We start from the raw sequence: 17,868 nt of genomic DNA, 5'->3' as shown, positions 1-17,868 counted from the left end.
TCCTCATTTTACGTTCATATTTAATTACTATGATGCAGTCTGCCTTAGTTTTTTTATTTGTTTCAAATTTATCACATAAAAAAAAATTGTACGCATTATAGTCTGAACTTCAACAATTTTAGTTTATGATCTCAGTTATAATTATTTTTTAATTTAAAATTTTAAAAATTGTTTAATTATAACCGCAATCACACCAAAATTATGACAATAGTCATCCTTTATTAAAATTACACTTGAAACGATGATCAATAGCTACAAAATCAATGCATAATGTATTTTAAATAGTAGGTAACCATCGTTATCGAACCACCGATATAGTTGAAATCGAACCTCATGAAGTTGGCGTCGTTGCATTAACTTTCAGACGTAATTTCAACCACACCGGTGGTCCGATGATGGTAGGTTAACTATAGTTAAAAATACTGTTTAGTGTAAAACACATTAAGCTTCGATTTCGTTGCAATTAGTCTTCATTGCATAATACAAGTGCAATTTCGGTAAAGAACAACTATTGACATAATTTTAGTATGATTGTATTAAATAATTTCTCAAAATTTAAATTATAAAAAAAAGTAAATCAAAGTTGACACTAAATTGAGAGTTGCACTATAGACTATACTTAACCAAAAAAGGTATGTATCACTTATTGCCTATCATTCATTCATTTGAGCGTTGTTTTTTCAAAATATCTCATCCTAAAGTTAATTACAAGACAATAGTTATTGTTGCAACATGGGCTATTTTAGGTGAGCTGAAAATTATGTTTAAAATAATAATAATAATAATAATAAAAATCCACATAATAGCTTCAACACTTGGGGAAAAAAATGCAATTCACACTCAATTCACAATGCCAAGAACACCAAGGGAAAACGCCCAAAAACCTCATCTTCGAATATCAAATCAAAGACATTATTTTTTTCATACCAGATCAAGCAACGATTTTTTTTTATTTTTTATTTCGATCAGAACTTCCAGCTCAGTTAAATTAGTTCACATGTAACTTTCAATCGTCAATTTTTTTTTTACGAATTACAAATAAGAAAAAAAAATATAATGATGAATGTAACTTTTTTTTTTAGATAACGATGAATATTATCTTAGAATTAATTTATGGTGAAATATTTTCGAGAAAGCATTCATGTGATAAAACTGAGAAATTTTACCAAACGAAGAAAAGTCAAACCTAATTTATTTGAATATTATAAGAGGGACACACAATCAAACATGTACTGAAATAGCACGCTATAATTCCCTCTGGTTTGGTGTACTGAGAAATTTTAAATATTTGATTAATGAATTAAAAACAGTCAAAAATTTCACATCCATCCGAAAAAAGCAAACAAAAGAGAGAAATCTGCGCCTCGTTTAATTCAATTTAATTCTCCTCGATAATAATCCCATTCTCTTCCTCTCGCACAAAGCAAGAGAGGAAAGTAAGAGGAGTTTCCTCTCTCTCCTCAAACCTAACATTTCCTTCTCTCTCCACGCTAAACCAGAAAAAAACACCATTAATTATGGAGATTTTGGACGCGGCGGAGGCGTGCTTCATGGTCGGCGACGACCTTCTCGACTTCACTCTCGACGGCGAAGCCGAGGAAGACTACGACCACAAAATTTCTTACTCTTCTTCTTCGTCTTCCCTGAAAGCGGCGGCGGAGTCCTTGAGAGGTTCATTTCCCGTAAGTTTCATTCACTGTATCTGTTCTGTTGTTTCTGAGTTGACTCGGACGAGTTGTCTCATTGAAACCTCCGTGCTCAGTTGCCGGCATTTTTTCTAATTTATGTGCCCCTCGGAGAAATTATATTTTCGAGTTCTCATTGATAAACTGAAAAATAATGTAATTAATCAAAATTAAATTGAATGATTGATGAAAGTCGTTTTGCTTTTTTTGGTGATTGGAGTAATAGTGATTGAGCTGTAAAATCGATGCTCGTGTCCTTTTCAATATTGTGCATATGCTAAAAATCAAATTGAATTATGGAGGTTAAGGTATGCTCTCTTTTTTCCATGATTGAAGAGACGAATTTATCCTCGTGAATTATTCTATGCATTTGTCCACTTGCGAAGGATCGTATTGGCATATTTTGACTTTATTGTGCCCTTGTACACAACATCTAACGTGCTACCACCCAATTATTATTATTACTGGGTGCCACTTTTTTCAAACTGAGTCCACTCATCACGAGTTCACTCTGCGCGGCAGTGAGTTATTACCGAGATGTGTAATTCCGTCCTTGTTTGATGTTTCCGGATTCGGCCATTTTTCTCGTCTGAGTCACTCAGTGAGTTAACTCAATAGACCGTCTCGTCTTATTAAAGATGTTTACTTCGGGTGATAGTTTAGATTAAATAATAATCCGTCACATATTTTGATTAATTAAATAATGTTTAGATTATTTGATAATGTAATTCTTCATATACTTACATATATTCACGTGTTTAGGAATTTGCAGAGGAGGAATTGGAATGGCTGTCGAACAAGGACGAGTTTCCGGCGGTGGAGACGTGCTTCGGCATCTTGTCCGACAACCCGGAGCTGCTGGTGAGCCACCACAGCCCTAGCTCGGTCCTCGAGAATAGCAGCAGCAGCGGCGACGTCAGTGGTGGTGGCAGCGCCTCCGCGAGCTGCTGCGGCAGTCTCAAAGTCCCCGTCCGCCCCCGGAGCAACGGCCGGAGGCGGAGACGGAGGGTGGATTACGGCGAGTTACCACCCGATCAGGCAATGTGGTCGGGTCAAGTCACTTGGATGCTGCCGCGGATATCAGCGGCCGGTGGCGGCGGCCGCATGGGGCGGAGGTGCTTGCATTGCCAATCGGACAAGACGCCGCAGTGGCGGGCTGGCCCGATGGGCCCGAAGACGCTCTGCAACGCTTGCGGGGTGCGGTATAAGTCGGGCCGACTGCTGCCGGAGTACCGGCCGGCGAACAGCCCGACGTTCTCGAGCAAATTGCACTCGAATTCTCATAGAAGGGTTGTTGAGATGAGAAGGCAGACGCTGTTAGGGTAAGAGCAGTTTCTTGTTTTTTTTGAGGTAATTAGCGTAGTTTAGATTAGGTTTGAGGATTTTTAGATTATGGGTTGTTGTAATGGAATAGATGGTTAGTCAGTTGATTTTCTTTTCATCAAAATCTATGAGGGAGTTTTGGCTTTGTTTGAATGGTTTAGAGTATAAATTTGCTCGAGAATGGTTTGCGTTTGCAGTTGATGATGCATATGTGATATGTAGATGTTTGTTCTACTTCTTGTTTTATTTTATTATAGAATGTATTGGTGTAAAGAAATTACTACTCTTATTGATTTATGGCATGAAGTTTTGGGACGTTTTGTGAAAATTTCTAACCTTCGAAATATACTATTACAAGAATTAGATAAAAAAAATTATACGAGCTTTCGTTCACTATAATGTTCAAAGAAAAGTGACAATTTTTATAAAAATAAAAGTGATAATTGTCTTGAATAAAAATAATAATTAGGTATAAATAAAAGTACCAAATTAGAAAGAAATAAAATTCACCATTTTTACGAGTACGCTCTAAGAGCTATAGTCTTTCAACATTTTCTCAAAAATAACAATAGATTAAAATTTCGGCGTCATAAAATATCTAACTTTGTACGAGGGAATTTTCCGCAAATAATTTGTTTTGTAATTTGAGGCAACCTGATATGTAATCTATTTGCTATAGAAAAAGACTAATCTAGCCATTTTTAATATTTTTGTAAAAATATACAAAACTAGCGTATATATTTTTACAAAAAAATATCCTTATTAAATCAGTTGTATCCTTCAAATGGTGTAACCTTTGGCAAAGAAATGTTGTGTTTACTTGTCTCGTAATTCTTGTTTTTAGCAGCATGCATGAAAGTATGAGAATCTGAATCTAACAAGAGGTACATATTATATGATTATTGGGAAAATTGGGTACATATATTGTGTTGTATTGTTTCTCCATCTTGTCTTTGTCTTGTCTTAATTGGTGCAAAGATAAGAGGCCATTTCTTGTGGTTCTTATTCCATGGATTGTTTCTTCAGTCACATATATGGATATCATTAATTCCGATTTTATTGACTTGCAAATATATGTCGATTTTAATCCTAACACATATACAATTCGTGCATTTTTTAGTTACTTTTGGCTATACAAGAAAAGGAAAAACTAAATCTATCTAAAAGTGAACTGTTTTAGTCTATCAATCTTCTAAAAAGTGTCAATTTATCAATGATTTAAGTAACTAGTTGGAAATTTGGACAATTTGCCAGTTTCGTCAAAATTAAGTCATGGGAAAGTTTAAATAACACGCACTCCCTCCGTTCCACTTAAATTCAATTGTTAAAAAGGAAAAAACGATCGTTAAAATATTTAATAACTATTGAATTAATTAATGACCGATATGATCAGGCATTTTGATTTTGATGTGAATTAACGATTCAATTTTAGTCTTCATAAAATAAGATCCAGTCGATTTTTTTTACTACCTTTTAATTATATAGACATAAATTTTATTTACTTGATATAAGTTAGTAATACTTTTATACTTAATTTTTTAAAATTATAAAAACTATACAAGGAAATGGTTCAAATAAATTCAAGTATATATTGTGTGAGATTAGAGAGAGTCTAATGAGAGGGGAAATGGTCAAGGGTGATGAAAGAGAAGAGGATGGGAGACGCATGGCAGACATTCATATAAATTATAAAATTCATAGTCATGATTTCTGACGTATAATAGAAAAAAGTAAACTGAAAAATGAAATAGAAAAAATACTAAGATCAGCTGCACGTGAACGATGCTCTCTACACGTAGCAAATTCATTTTGAAACAAATACTATAAGTTTGAGTTTATCAATTTTATTTTCCATCAGCTTATGAATTTTTAGCTGTCACTATTATATATCTTCTCAGTTACTAATTTATCTTAATAAATCTAAATTTCATCTTAAATTATAAGTATTGCTGGCATGGCTCTACAACTACAAGTGATTAAAACATATAGCATTCCTAAACACCAATAAAATTAGGTAATCAAACACAATATTTCTTAGGTAGAAGCATGAGTGGATTTTTCTTCTGCACCACAAGTCCAGGAGAAGCATCTGTATCCACATCTTCTGCTCGAATTCCCGGCTGCAATTCCCAATCAAAACTATAGAGCAAATTTGCAACCGTGAGCTCCACATTCGCAATTCCCATAGATATTCCGGGGCACATTCTTCGCCCTGAACCAAATGGAATGAACCCGAAATCTTGCCCCTTTACGTCAATGTTACTATTCAAGAACCTCTCGGGCATGAACTCATCTGGATTCTCCCAAAACTCGGGATCTCTTCCTATAGCATACGCGTTAACATAAACAATCGTCTTGGGCTCGATTTCGTAGCCGTCTAGATTGCATTTCTGCATTGATTCTCTTGGTATGAGCAGTGGAGCTGTAGGGTAGAATCTCAAAGTTTCATTTACTACTGCTTTTAGATATGGAAGTTTGGGCAAATCGTCTTCATCTACTTTGCCCTTTTTGCCTATCGAAATTCTGATTTCATGTTGTAGTTTTTTCATGACATTGGGTGCTTTGATGAGTGCAGTCATTGTCCAAACAATAACTGCAGAACTTGTATCTGTTCTACAAGAAATTAAGGGTTTTAGCCGCACATAATTTGTGACACATTATTATGTGTGGCAGTATAGCCACACATAATTAAATATGTGTAGGTAAATTCATTTAACAGTTTTAAATAATTAATGACATTTAATTATGTGTAGGTAAAAAGATTTAGTCACATTTATTTTTTATTTTTATTTTTCGTTTAACTCTTAATATATTTTATGCTGACGTGGAAATTTTAGCCACACATAATTTGTGGCACATAATAATGTGTGGCAATACACCCACACATAATTGAATATGTGTAGGTAAATTGAGTAGATGATTTTAAATAGTTAAAGACATTTAGTTATGTGTGGGTAAAAAGATTTAGTAACATTTATTTTTTATTTTTATTTTTTGTTTAATTCTTAATATAAATACAATTACGCTGATGTGGCAAATTAATAACGACCATTAGCTACATCATAAATTTAATTTAAGATGTTAGGTTCAAAATCTAGAATAAGTAATTCAAGTATTGAAATTAAAATTGTCAGACAAGTTTCTCAATCATAATTAAAATGAATTTCGTAAAGATGAAATGAAATGATATATATAAATTTACACTCATGAAAAATTATTAATTATACTTTTCCATGAATAATTGGTTAACAATTTAAATATGTTATATTAGTTAATAATTGTACTTTTTTATGAAAGTTATATATAATAAAGCAATATACAAAATATGATAATTGTTGCCAAAAAATGCAATTATATAAAATTATTGAAAACTAAAAGTCTAAAACAAACATTTACCCACAAAAATTAGAAAACATTTTATTTTACCGCTAATCTTCACAAAAACGTTTTCATTTTACCGCCAGATGCTAAAACCCTCCACATATTCGGCAGTTACTCCAAGCGATCCCCACATCCCTCTCCAAATACTCCAAACAAAGCTCTAATTTTTCCTTTCATGGGTTGTTCATCGGGAGACGACAGCGCGAGGAGGATAGGCGATGAGGTGCCGTTGAAGTTGAGGTTGGAGGAAGTGGAGGGGGGCGGTGACCTGGTGGTGGATTTCGGCGATCCAGGGGCATTGGTGGGAGACGGCGTTGCGGCGGAGAGGTTCCTACCCTAGATCTGGGTCATTGTATTTTTTTAAATTTGATTTTAGTAGTATTATTGTTAATTGTTTGATCAATGTTTTCTTGATTGTGGTAGATTTGAGTCGTAGAAGGGGATGATCTTCTGAGGCTTTTTCTCACCATGGAGTCAGTTATCTCTTTCTCCCCTCCCCTCCCCTCTCTCTCTCCACTTAGAATTCAAGCTCAAGTTATAATACTTGCATTATATATATATGCAGTGAAACTAGCCTGCAATAGCAATTGGAGCAGCATTTGGAAATTGTCTCTGAGCTTCATCCATTCCGGCTTCTTTGGGGGAAGAAGACAAGGTGACTAGGTGAGCACTGGTTTGGAACTTCTTCTGCTTCTTTGCATTCTCACACATTAATTTCAAGTAAATGTCATCTCTCAAATAAGATTTGATTTATGTAATTAGATTGAATTGGCGTTGACAGATCGTGCTTTATCTTCCTTTATATATGCTGATAGAAACAAAAATATGTTTAACTAACTGGTGAAGAACTATTATTGGAGGGATTGTTGTTGACTATTCTTGCAACTACAGGAAATGGCTCATGTTTTCAGCTTTGTAGGAGTGTCAGCTTATCACTTTGTAAATTGTGTAGAAATATGTAGTGTAAAAAATATTGGTAAATTAAGATGTGGCTTCATTAAATGTAAATTGTGTCGAACTATTGTTGGTTGTTTTGTTTGTTTGTTTAGCTAGCAAACTTTACCAATTGATGCATCAAATGGTTTGAGGGATTTGAATAAATATGATATCAAGTCTTTTTCGACTTTGAAGTATTTGATTTATTCATCCCCTACAGGAAATAAATTTGGCTTTAAATGCATCATATTTCCTAAAAGCTGGTGGCCACTTTGTCATATCTATCAAGGTTTGTATCTCTGATTTCTTTTAATGTCTGATAGCTTAATAGTAGAATCACTAAGCTTAATATCTTAACTTCTGGACCAAACTTTCTGATGTTCTTCTTAAGGTCTAAAAATCATAAGGCACGAAACTAATGTATATGTATTTCACTCAATATAAATGTTGTTCTCACATAAAGAAGTGATTTTTTAAATCTAGTTAGGGAAATAATTTATAGCCCAGCAACTTTGTTTTATCCACTCGAACTCACTCTTGCTTCTTCTAGCTTGAGAATTGATTCTTTTAAAAACTGAAATCACTTAATGGATTAAACTAACAATTGGAGCAATTATTTTTTTAGGTTATTTAACTTTGTTATATGTACTTTACAATATGTTAAATTGTGTATATTGACTAATATTGTGTTTCTCTTATCTTGACAGGAGTAATTGAAAAAGTTATCATGATGGTTAACCAATGTTCACTATTCTAATGTACAATGGAATTGCCTTTGATCAAGAGCTCGAAGAAAAATTATCAGTCCTAGATTAATTGCGAGTTGTAGATTAAGTGCTTAGTTATTTAGATATTTATAATTATATGTAGTTAGTCATTTCGCACATATACTTTGATTTTGTTGAATATTTTTTATGTAAATGTTTGTATGATATTCTTGTTATATTTAATGTGTTGAGTATTATATTTCCTTTTTTATTTTTGCATTGTACTTCTGCTTCTGCTTCTCTTCTCGTTGCCTCCTCCCCCTCTCCTCTTTGCCCCTCGTCCTCTTTTTTTGCCCCTTCCCTTCCCCCCCCCCTCTTTTTCTCCCCCCCTCTACCTCTCCTTTTAGTGACATATATACTGTTAGGTAAATATTTGATGATTTACCCACACATCAAATTTGCCACGGTGTAAATGCCATGTCATTTCCCCATCATCGCTGCAGTATGTCATAATATCTTTTCCCACAACATAAAATGGTATTATTCGTGACATATATATGTGTAGGTAAATGTTTGGTGATTTGCCCACACATATACATATGTGTGGATAATACCTTTCTTTCTTTACAAAGTTTTAACCCACACATGTTGACATTTGGCTTATGTGTGGGTAAAAAGAAACAGTGACACATAAATATAACTTTTAGCCACAACATCCATGTGTGGCTAAAACCCTTAATTTCTTGTAGTTCCAGCTACAAAAATGTCCTGCAAATTAAAGAACAAAAATGAGTAACTTTATGTGTATATTTACTTAAAAATGATATAGCATGAACAAAGATGATGAGTAACAAAGATGATAGGTTAAGTATAGTTTATGATTCAAATATTGGAGCCTTTTGAACAATGCATGAATGTTTCGTGTATATTTTCAAATTTTGGAGCCTTTTAAACAAAATGACATGAACTTCGGCTTTAGAATATTGACTCAATTTTGATTTTCTTTCCATCTAAACATCAAAACGATACTGTCATTTTAATACATGAGTGGAAAATTAGTACTCACTCCATCCACAGAAAATAGTTCTATATAGAGGATTACACGATTTTTGTATAAAAATGGTTGAGTGTATTGTGAGTGGAGAAAGAGTCTCATTTAAAATATTATATGAATAATGATAATTAATTGTATTGTGAGTGAAAAAAAAAAAACTAATTTTCGTGGATAATAAATTATAGGGTATTATCCAAAAATGAAAATAGACTAATTTTTATAGACGTTCAAAAAAGTGATCTTTTGTAAAACAAGTGTTCTCTATTGCAAAAATCAATCTTTTGATACTCAGTAATAGAAGGAATTATGTGGGTGGTAAACGACGTCTACGAAGGTGTCAAAACAAGCCAAATCAGATTTTTGGGCCATTACATTTTTGGGCCAATATATAGAACCCAATCCAAAATGTCAATTTTGCCCATGGATATTATAGGCCAGCTCACATTGACCCGACGAAAAATATATCTTGTGACTGGGAAAATCCACTTTATTACCGGGCTGGGCCATGAAACTTAAGGCCCGATAGTTTTAATTTCAAATTCAAATATCAAAAATACGAATCAAAATCGAACCTAATCAAAATTATTTGATTTGCATACATCTCTATTTTGACATATACAAACCTTTAAAAAAAAAATACTGATTGGCCAATAAGGTTTTGCTCTAACGACAAAGCTCTCGAATATTTTCCCAGGTGATGTTGTATTTTCGTATATTTTTCCATTTTTAAGTGGTGTTATATTTCCGCCTGCGTGTGCCGTATCTTTTTCACAATTGTGTGGTGTTTTCCAACTTTTAGGTGGCGATGGCTTTCTCAAAGAAAAAGAAAAACATATTGATTGAGTCCTCAAAATTAACATACCGTCAACAAGGCCTTAACGTTATCCCAAGTGAAATGAATGGAGGATGATTTGTGTGTTGTTTAAGGTGGATGAGTACATCCAGAATGTCATCTTCCTCATCTACTGTTCTAACTCTTTTGGGATCGAGGTGCTCCTCGATGAGCTCTTCGTAGAACAAATCCATCTTCTTGACAATATCATCGACTTTCCTTGTCAATCCACTGAGTTTATCCACCCAACTCAGCGCCGGAAAGTAATCCGACATGAAGAAACCGATGGCGATTGCCTGCCCTTCTTCTAGAAGCTTCTCGAACCTTCTCATTTCGAGTTCATTCTCATCGTATTTCTTACCGCTAGCAATTCTGCACATCAAGCTTCTTCCGAGGGCCGCGGCCAAATCACTCAAGTTCACAACTTGATTAACTGCAGCTTGCTTCGAAATCTTTGCGATCGCACAAGAGACTTCGTCTTCGCGAATGGGGCGAAACGATTGGACCTTTCTATGGCTCAAGAGATGAATGGATGCGATTTTCCTCACCTCCCTCCAACGATCGTTGTAGGGTGAGAAGGCTATGTCTGTGTTGTTGAATGAGAATTTCTGCAACACTAAAGATTTCGGCCTGCTACAAAATGCCAAATCTTGAGTTTTGAGCACTTGTTTTGCTAATTTTGCTGAAGAAACAACGATTAGAGGGATGGAACCTAATTTCATGCGAATGATGGGAGACTCGAATATCTTGGAAAGTCGCCGTAGGTAAATGTGTAGGTCGCCGGAGGCGGCGGCGGCGGCTAATTGGTGGAGGTTTCCGATCAACGGCAGCGGCCGAGGACCCGGCGGGAGAGTTGGTTTTGAGGCTTGTCGAATTTTGTGGAGAAGGTAGATGAAGACTATTGTGAGAGAGATTGATAGTAGAAGCAACATTATGAAATTAATTTTAGGGCTTGAGATTTGGGAATAGTCTTGAAATATGTTTGTAAGTAAAAGACATGTGTATTTATGCAAGTGAGCTTGCATTAATATGATTGATCTTTTGCTTTTATTCATTTAGAGATTTTGGATCCTTTCTACCACCCTGTCCAAACCAACGAAATAATCCATTTTGTAAAATATCAAATCGAGATTAATCAATTTCTTTAATCTAACATTAATTTAAAGACGATATTGCTTTACTAGAACCGATTGAATTGTTTATTTTATTTATTTTTATTTTAGTAGGTTGAATGGAATTATAGTACTAATCATACATACTGTTATATATATGTATGCCAATATTACGAAATCATAAAAATTGAATTTGATGCAACCTTAAGTTGTAAGTTTACAAAGAGCATGTGCAAACAAATTAATTTTTTTGTCGAATAGGCAAATATACAACATGTACGGTGTGTATAATAGAATAGGATTATTGTGAAAACTACATTTTTTAAGAAAACATGAGGAAAATGCATTTTTTTTTTAAAATTAATGAATTTAATGTTATATTTAATATATATGAAAAAAAAATTGCTTCCTCCCAAACAAACTCAGGTATTATTCATCCATCAATATGACGTATCCACATAAATCTTATTGAAAAAAATTGATAATAATGATCTCTTCTGTCCATTTTCTTTCAATTAAACTGATTGATAATTAAATTGAATATTTATCACCTAATTTTTTTTTCTCGCTTTCAAAAATATTATCTGTTTTTATGTGATTTCATTTTAAGGGTTAAGTATCAAATAAACCCCTATCATAGTGGCCCTTTTCACGTTTGGCTCCCTATAGTCGAAGTTGGTCCAATTAAACCCTCATACTACCTAAAATCGAACAATTGGGCCCTCTGCCCTAACGGCGACTTAACAGCCGTTAACTATTTTCAATTTAATTTTTTTTTTAATTTCATTGGTGTGCTGCGTAGGCTGCGCTTCACCAAGCTGGCCGGAAACTCGCCGGAAAATCTTCCACAGCCTCTGCCCCTCCATTTCCTTTCCCTCTTCATCTCTCTCCCCGCACTACGTCTTCTCCCTCCTCCACCGCTCCTCCTCCCCCACCTCCGCCTCTCTCATCGACGCCGCAACCCACTGCCGCATCCCCCTCTCTCACCTCCCCCACCTCGTCCAATCCCTAGCAGGTTTTGCGGCTCCTTGGCGTTCGTCTGGGAATCGATTGCGATTGGGGACTGGGTTTGCTCCGGCAAATCTTGGCAGCCCAACCGCCGTGAACAATTCCCAACAGAGTTGCCGTTGCTGGGGTTGCTGTGAGGCGGAGCGAAGTTCTGAATCGCAGCTTGGGCAGCGCGATTTTAGACATGGGCTTGTCATTTTTCAGACCGGGAGATGGCTGCGATTTTAATCGCGCCTCCTCCTCCTTGCGTGTTTGTCCGGCGACGAGTTTAGAAGGTGGTCGACGATAGGCGGACGGAGGCTGTGCAGGCAGCTGCGCCGCTCAGTGGCGGCGCGAAACCCTAGGCGGTGATTGCTTTGGCTTCATCCGATGTGTTTCCGGCCAGTTTTCGGCCAATTTTACGGCCAATTAACGGCTGTTAAGTCGCCGTTAGGGCAGAGGGCCCAATTGTTCGATTTTAGATAGTATGAGGGTTTAATTGGACCAACTTCGACTATAGGGAGCCAAACGTGAAAAGGGCCACTATGATAGGGGCTTATTTGATACTTAACCCTCATTTTAATTAACCAGAAACTAATATGGCTTCCTACCATTCTAATAAAGCATATGTCTAATTGCTAGCCTATTTATTGTTATTAAACTTTAATTACACTTGGTGCTTGAGCTAGGCCAATCTAGCTTATATATTCTGACTTTTTAAGTCGAATAATTAGCGCATGCAAGTCATGTCATTAGTTTATACGGCTAAAAGATTAGATTATAAAACTTAGCAGGAATGGACCGGAATAAAATTATTGATACAATATTAAAAACACAATATTTATAACTTTATTTTTTGATAAATATTTATTTTTTTTAAAATACATATAATTATATGATACTACAAAATACTATCTTTTGTGCTTTACTAATTAAAAATAAATAAAAATCACTTTGAATTTTACTAAAAAATTCTTAACAATATAAAGCGCAAAACGATATTGTTTTGTGATATATAAGTTAAAAAAAAAAATCCATTGAAGCCGTTCGATCCCGGGGCCTTGGTGGGATGCATATCAAACAGTGCATCCTTAACTTCCTTAGGCTCAAAAGGTCTGTCAAAAATCTCATAAACGTCTGACTGTCTGAGCTTATTCTCGCCTCAATCTTGCCAACCACCTCAATTTTTGCTTCATCTGGTCTGCCAGATTTGAATAATATAGTGAGAAAAACCTTTTAATCACTTCTGCTTTAACGATTTTCTAAAACCTTTTAGCTTTAACAATTAAATTTAATTGTTAGTATTAAATTTAAACCTTTAGCTTATGAAAATTTAGATATTATTATCTAAATTGGATCAAAGGAACTATAACTTAAAAACATATAATTTGATTTGCATCTTAAATTATAAATATTGCTGGCTCTACAAGTAATTACACATATAATTATATTTTAATTGTTACATTCCTCATTCGACTTATATGGACCAGATACTGAAATCGGATCCCAAACACCAATATAATAGGGTAATTAAACACCATATTTCTTAGGTACACTACAAAAAAAAAGGAGATTACCGACGGCAAATGCCGTCGGTATTGACGGCACGGCGACCGGTAAAGTAATTGCCGGCGGTGTTATCGGCGGCAAATCGCTGTCGGTGATTTACTCGTCGGTAACGATATCGTTACCGTCGGCGATCGACTGCCGCCGGCAATTAACGGTGGCGAAGCCGCCGGCATTTCCTCCGTTGAACGACGGAGAGTTGCCGGAAAAGTACCGACGGCAAATGCCGTCGCTAATTAGCGACGGTGCCACCACCGTCGGTAATGTCCACCGGACGGTGGTGGCGCACTCGCCGGACTTGGCCGAGGTATTACTGACGGTAAAATGCCGTCGCTTATTACCGACGGCAAAATGCCGTCGGTAATATTTTTTAATTAATTTATTTTATTTATTTATTTTATTATATATCCACAATTTATTTCCGTATTTATACAGTATTGCATAAGTTAGACGAACTTTCCAGTCGGTCACCCATCTTAGTTGTGCTCCAAGTCAAACACGCTTAACCTTGAAGTTCTTTTCGAATGGTCACCAGTACAAAACACTCGTATTATTGATATATCTAGTACCAATTAATTCATTTAAAGTCTATTTCAATATACAATATCATATATATTCATAACCTTAAAATATGTCGAGATGATATCCAAAAAATATTGTTAATTACGGATTGAGCTCGTTTTCATCCTTATTTTTATGTCGGAAAAATATTTATTTATTATTATTATTATTATTATTATTATTATTATTTTATCAATCTAGTTTATACACCATAAGTATTTTATCAATCTAGTAAGAATCTTGAATTCTTACTAGGAATATTATCTTAGATTAGTGATGAATGATGAGTGAATCACTAATCAAATTAACATTCTTAAGTTATAATTATAAGTTTCTTACTAAGAATTCAAAATTCTTAGTAATAATTAGATTGTTAGTTTATTTAAATACTCTTAGCCTATATCTATTAGTTCATCTCCCTTTTAATGTCTTGAACACAAATTTTCATCCGCGTGCACGAGATTAGGATTGTATGAACCCTAAGTTTAAAAAGTTTGTGTTGTCATTTCATAAATATTGTCAAGAATATTTTGCGAGAAAAAAATTATTTGTGAGGGAAGAGGTTTATTAATTAGAGAATAGAATCGCAGCTCCAAAACAACACATTATTTATTTAAACATATTACTCCATTACACATATCATTAACCCGAGATAAAACTAATTTTCTCAGTACAGTACAATTTTTATTAAACTTATATATTTAACTAGCAAGATTAATTTATTCATAAAATATAATATTATATCAAATTAATTAAAGTCACAAATTCGTATAGCAAGATGTATTAAATATCATAGTATTGGAGGCTTAGGCACCCCCCATCTGAACCAAATCTCTTCTCTTCCTTGTTCACTATACCCTCTGACTCCATCTTGTGTGACTCTCCACACACAATCATTGCATCTTTTTGAATCTCTTTTATCCAAATAAATATCAAATATTCCTTTAACATTTTTCCATTCCATGCTGCATGTAAATCTTGTGGTTGCTATCAAACTCTCACGGAATTTCCAATCATATAATTCACCGTTTTTGAGCACATGAATCCCCATATCATCATTTTGATTTGCAGTGGAGTTTGAGGTTTATATTTCCAAGATTGTTATATATAGAGACCTTCGTTTTTTGGAAAAAGCTAATTTTTGTTGAGGGCTTTGCAGAAACTTGTTGCCCATGCGATGGGGCACTCGTTATTAGGAAAATAAGAAAGATTAATAATCTAATCATCGTTGGTTTTCGATAATTTTTGGGATTTCGATTACTGGCGCGGAAGAAATCATTTAAAGGGATTTCAATTTTTTGCACTTTTGATAACGTTGTTAGTGGAGATTAATGTATTGTACCGTATTTCATTTCCTATTCTATTTAGTGTTAATGAACGATAAGTTCTGATAAAATAGTACTAATTTATAGTATATGCTATGTGTAATGGTATAATTCCCTAAAAAAATGGTACTCATAATTGAATGAAATCCTTAAATTGTCCCACAGTTTATTGTGTCAGATCGTGTTCCCGTGATTTATTTCACTAATATTTTAAATATTTATTATAAAATTAAATATAATACAATTAATCTTAATTAATAGTATTTATCATTAAAATTTAAAATTTAAAATGATTATGAATCCTAACTTTGCGCTCCAGTACATAAAAATTAAAAGTCAGCTAAAATAATTAATATTAGATAATATGATTATACAACGCATGCAAATAATTAAGATAATTGTCTAGGAATTTAGTTCAATTATCTAATTAAAGATAATCATCTACGAATTTAATGCAATAATCTATTAATTAGTTTTACGAATTTTGTGTATTTGAGAATTATTAGAACATAATAATTATTAGAATTAAATATAGAATTAAGAATACGAATATAAAATTTAGATAAATAAGATTGAAAATAATTGAGGATATCACGTAAAATCCCAAATTAAAGAGAGATATCTAATTCATGCTCTAAATTAAAACCCCATAAATTAACCTACACTCAAAACACAACCACAAATACACCACCAAAAAGAAAACAAAACACAAATAAAGGTGAAAAAATATATGAGCTCGAAATTCTTATTTTTCTTTATGCTCATGGCCAGGGCCGGCCCTGCTGTGTATTTGGTGGGGCAATTGCCCTGGGCCCCCAATTTTTGGGGGCCCCATAATATTGGCCCAATAGTGTTAATACCTAGTAAAAAAAAAATTTACTAAACCTATTTGTGAAGAATCCGATATGCTGCCAGCAATTAGAGAGTCAGAAAAAGGAGGGATTACTGTCTGTACATTTTTTTGATGTAGATGACAGGTGTGTCGAAGCAGAAGGAGAAATGCTTGTGCTTTTTGGTGATAAGATTTGTATAAAGTGGTGGTGCAAAAGAAGAGAGAAGTAAATATTTTAATAAATAAATAAATTCAGCTGCTAATCATTCTTGATCAGTTCTGGCAAGTTTCTTGATGGTGGTGAATCTGGTGATGATTCTACTGTGCTATTTCTAGCAAGGGGCGGCTGAGATTATTTTGAAAAAAATTGATTTTTATTCATAATTGCGAAACAAAGTTTATATTAAGAGAATTGAGATGGAAATGAGAAAATAATTTTGAACAGTCGACAATCTTTTAAGATATTTTTGACTTTTTATTTAATCATAAGATGTTATCTTCACTGGATGAGAATGATTGAATGAATTAGCGGTTTTATGCATTGAACATGAGATATTAGAAAGCTTGATCTTGAAAAAATTATTGATGATTTTACTTTTCAAAATGCTAGAAAATCTAAATTATTTCTATAATTATTTGATCATTATTTTTTAGTTTATTGCACTTTATAGTTAATGTTAATTACAGGTGCACGACTATCTTAAATTTGCTACAACTTCTCAAAGCTTAATTTATTAGGGGCCCCTTTTTTCTTCTTCGCCCAGGGCCCCCGAAATGTCAGGGCCGGCCCTGCTCATGGCTCTATCCATGTTAGCCGAAGCCGGCGGCAAGTTTCCGGTGGTGCACTTCATCGACGCCGTGAGCAGCAAGAACAATCCGGCTCCTATCAATCTTCAAATCAAAGCCGGCGGCAAGTCGAGCTCAGCTCAGCTGCAGGCGGGGCAGGATTATGAGATGAGAGTGGAAGCTGTGGACGACGTATACTTCGTGACCGGCGTATTCGGCTTGAGATCCACGTCGTTTCACGCGTACGAGCCGCCCCGCGATAAAGGCCGCGCCGCCGTGTTCTGGAGAGCTAACGACGACGGATTTGCTATGAGCTATGACAGGGTTCATTGGAAACTGGTGGCTCGTTGGGAATCAGAATGATTTTCATTTCTATTTTCTCTAATCATTAAAAATAAATTTAGTTATTTTATGAAAAAATGGATTATATGTTGGAATCTGTTAAAAGAACAGAACAAAACAAAACAAGCTTTGTATTTTTAATTATCTGTGTAAGCTTACGCAGCGCCTGCTTGTATGTGCGAATGATATCAAAATGTAGTACTGCTGGGATTTCTTTTTTGTTAAAGAAAAATAATTTTGAGTAAAGAACATTCTTTTTTACTCATTTAATTAAGGTATATAATTATTTTTTATTAGTTAATTTCACTTTTAATTCATTATTAAGGTTGATAAATACAATGTATATAATTTTTTCTAATTTAGAATTTTATATATAAAAATATCATTTATAATATTATAATAAAATTTATTTTTATAAAAAATAAAATAATCTCGTTGT

General features: G+C 34.3%; 1 protein-coding gene, 1 long non-coding RNA gene and 1 pseudogene across 3 annotated transcripts; 2 read left to right on the top strand and 1 right to left on the bottom strand.

Annotated features, from left to right (window-relative positions):
* Positions 1-1,223: 1,223 nt before the first annotated feature.
* On the top strand, positions 1,224-3,242 carry LOC130991889 (GATA transcription factor 1). The gene is made up of 2 exons (XM_057916337.1): positions 1,224-1,682; positions 2,448-3,242. Exons 1-2 carry the CDS (start codon positions 1,518-1,520, stop codon positions 3,009-3,011), a joined length of 729 nt encoding a protein of 242 aa, XP_057772320.1. The 5' UTR covers positions 1,224-1,517; the 3' UTR covers positions 3,012-3,242.
* A 1,653-nt stretch (positions 3,243-4,895) lies between these two features.
* Positions 4,896-10,989, bottom strand: LOC130993094 (6,7,8-trihydroxycoumarin synthase-like; annotated as a pseudogene).
* On the top strand, positions 6,456-8,205 carry LOC130991944 (uncharacterized). Of its 2 annotated transcripts, none has more exons than XR_009091199.1 (4): positions 6,456-6,862; positions 6,955-7,044; positions 7,546-7,614; positions 8,033-8,205. It is a non-coding gene; the product is annotated as an uncharacterized LOC130991944 (long non-coding RNA). The 2 variants fall into 2 exon arrangements; XR_009091198.1 differs by having other exon boundaries at positions 6,955-7,052.
* Positions 10,990-17,868: the final 6,879 nt, after the last annotated feature.

The sequence above is a fragment of the Salvia miltiorrhiza genome, chromosome 7 (assembly GCF_028751815.1).
Source record: "Salvia miltiorrhiza cultivar Shanhuang (shh) chromosome 7, IMPLAD_Smil_shh, whole genome shotgun sequence".
NCBI lineage: Eukaryota > Viridiplantae > Streptophyta > Magnoliopsida > Lamiales > Lamiaceae > Salvia > Salvia miltiorrhiza.
The sequence above is the reverse complement of the archived record's forward strand: the minus strand, read 5'-3'. Positions and strand labels throughout refer to the sequence as shown.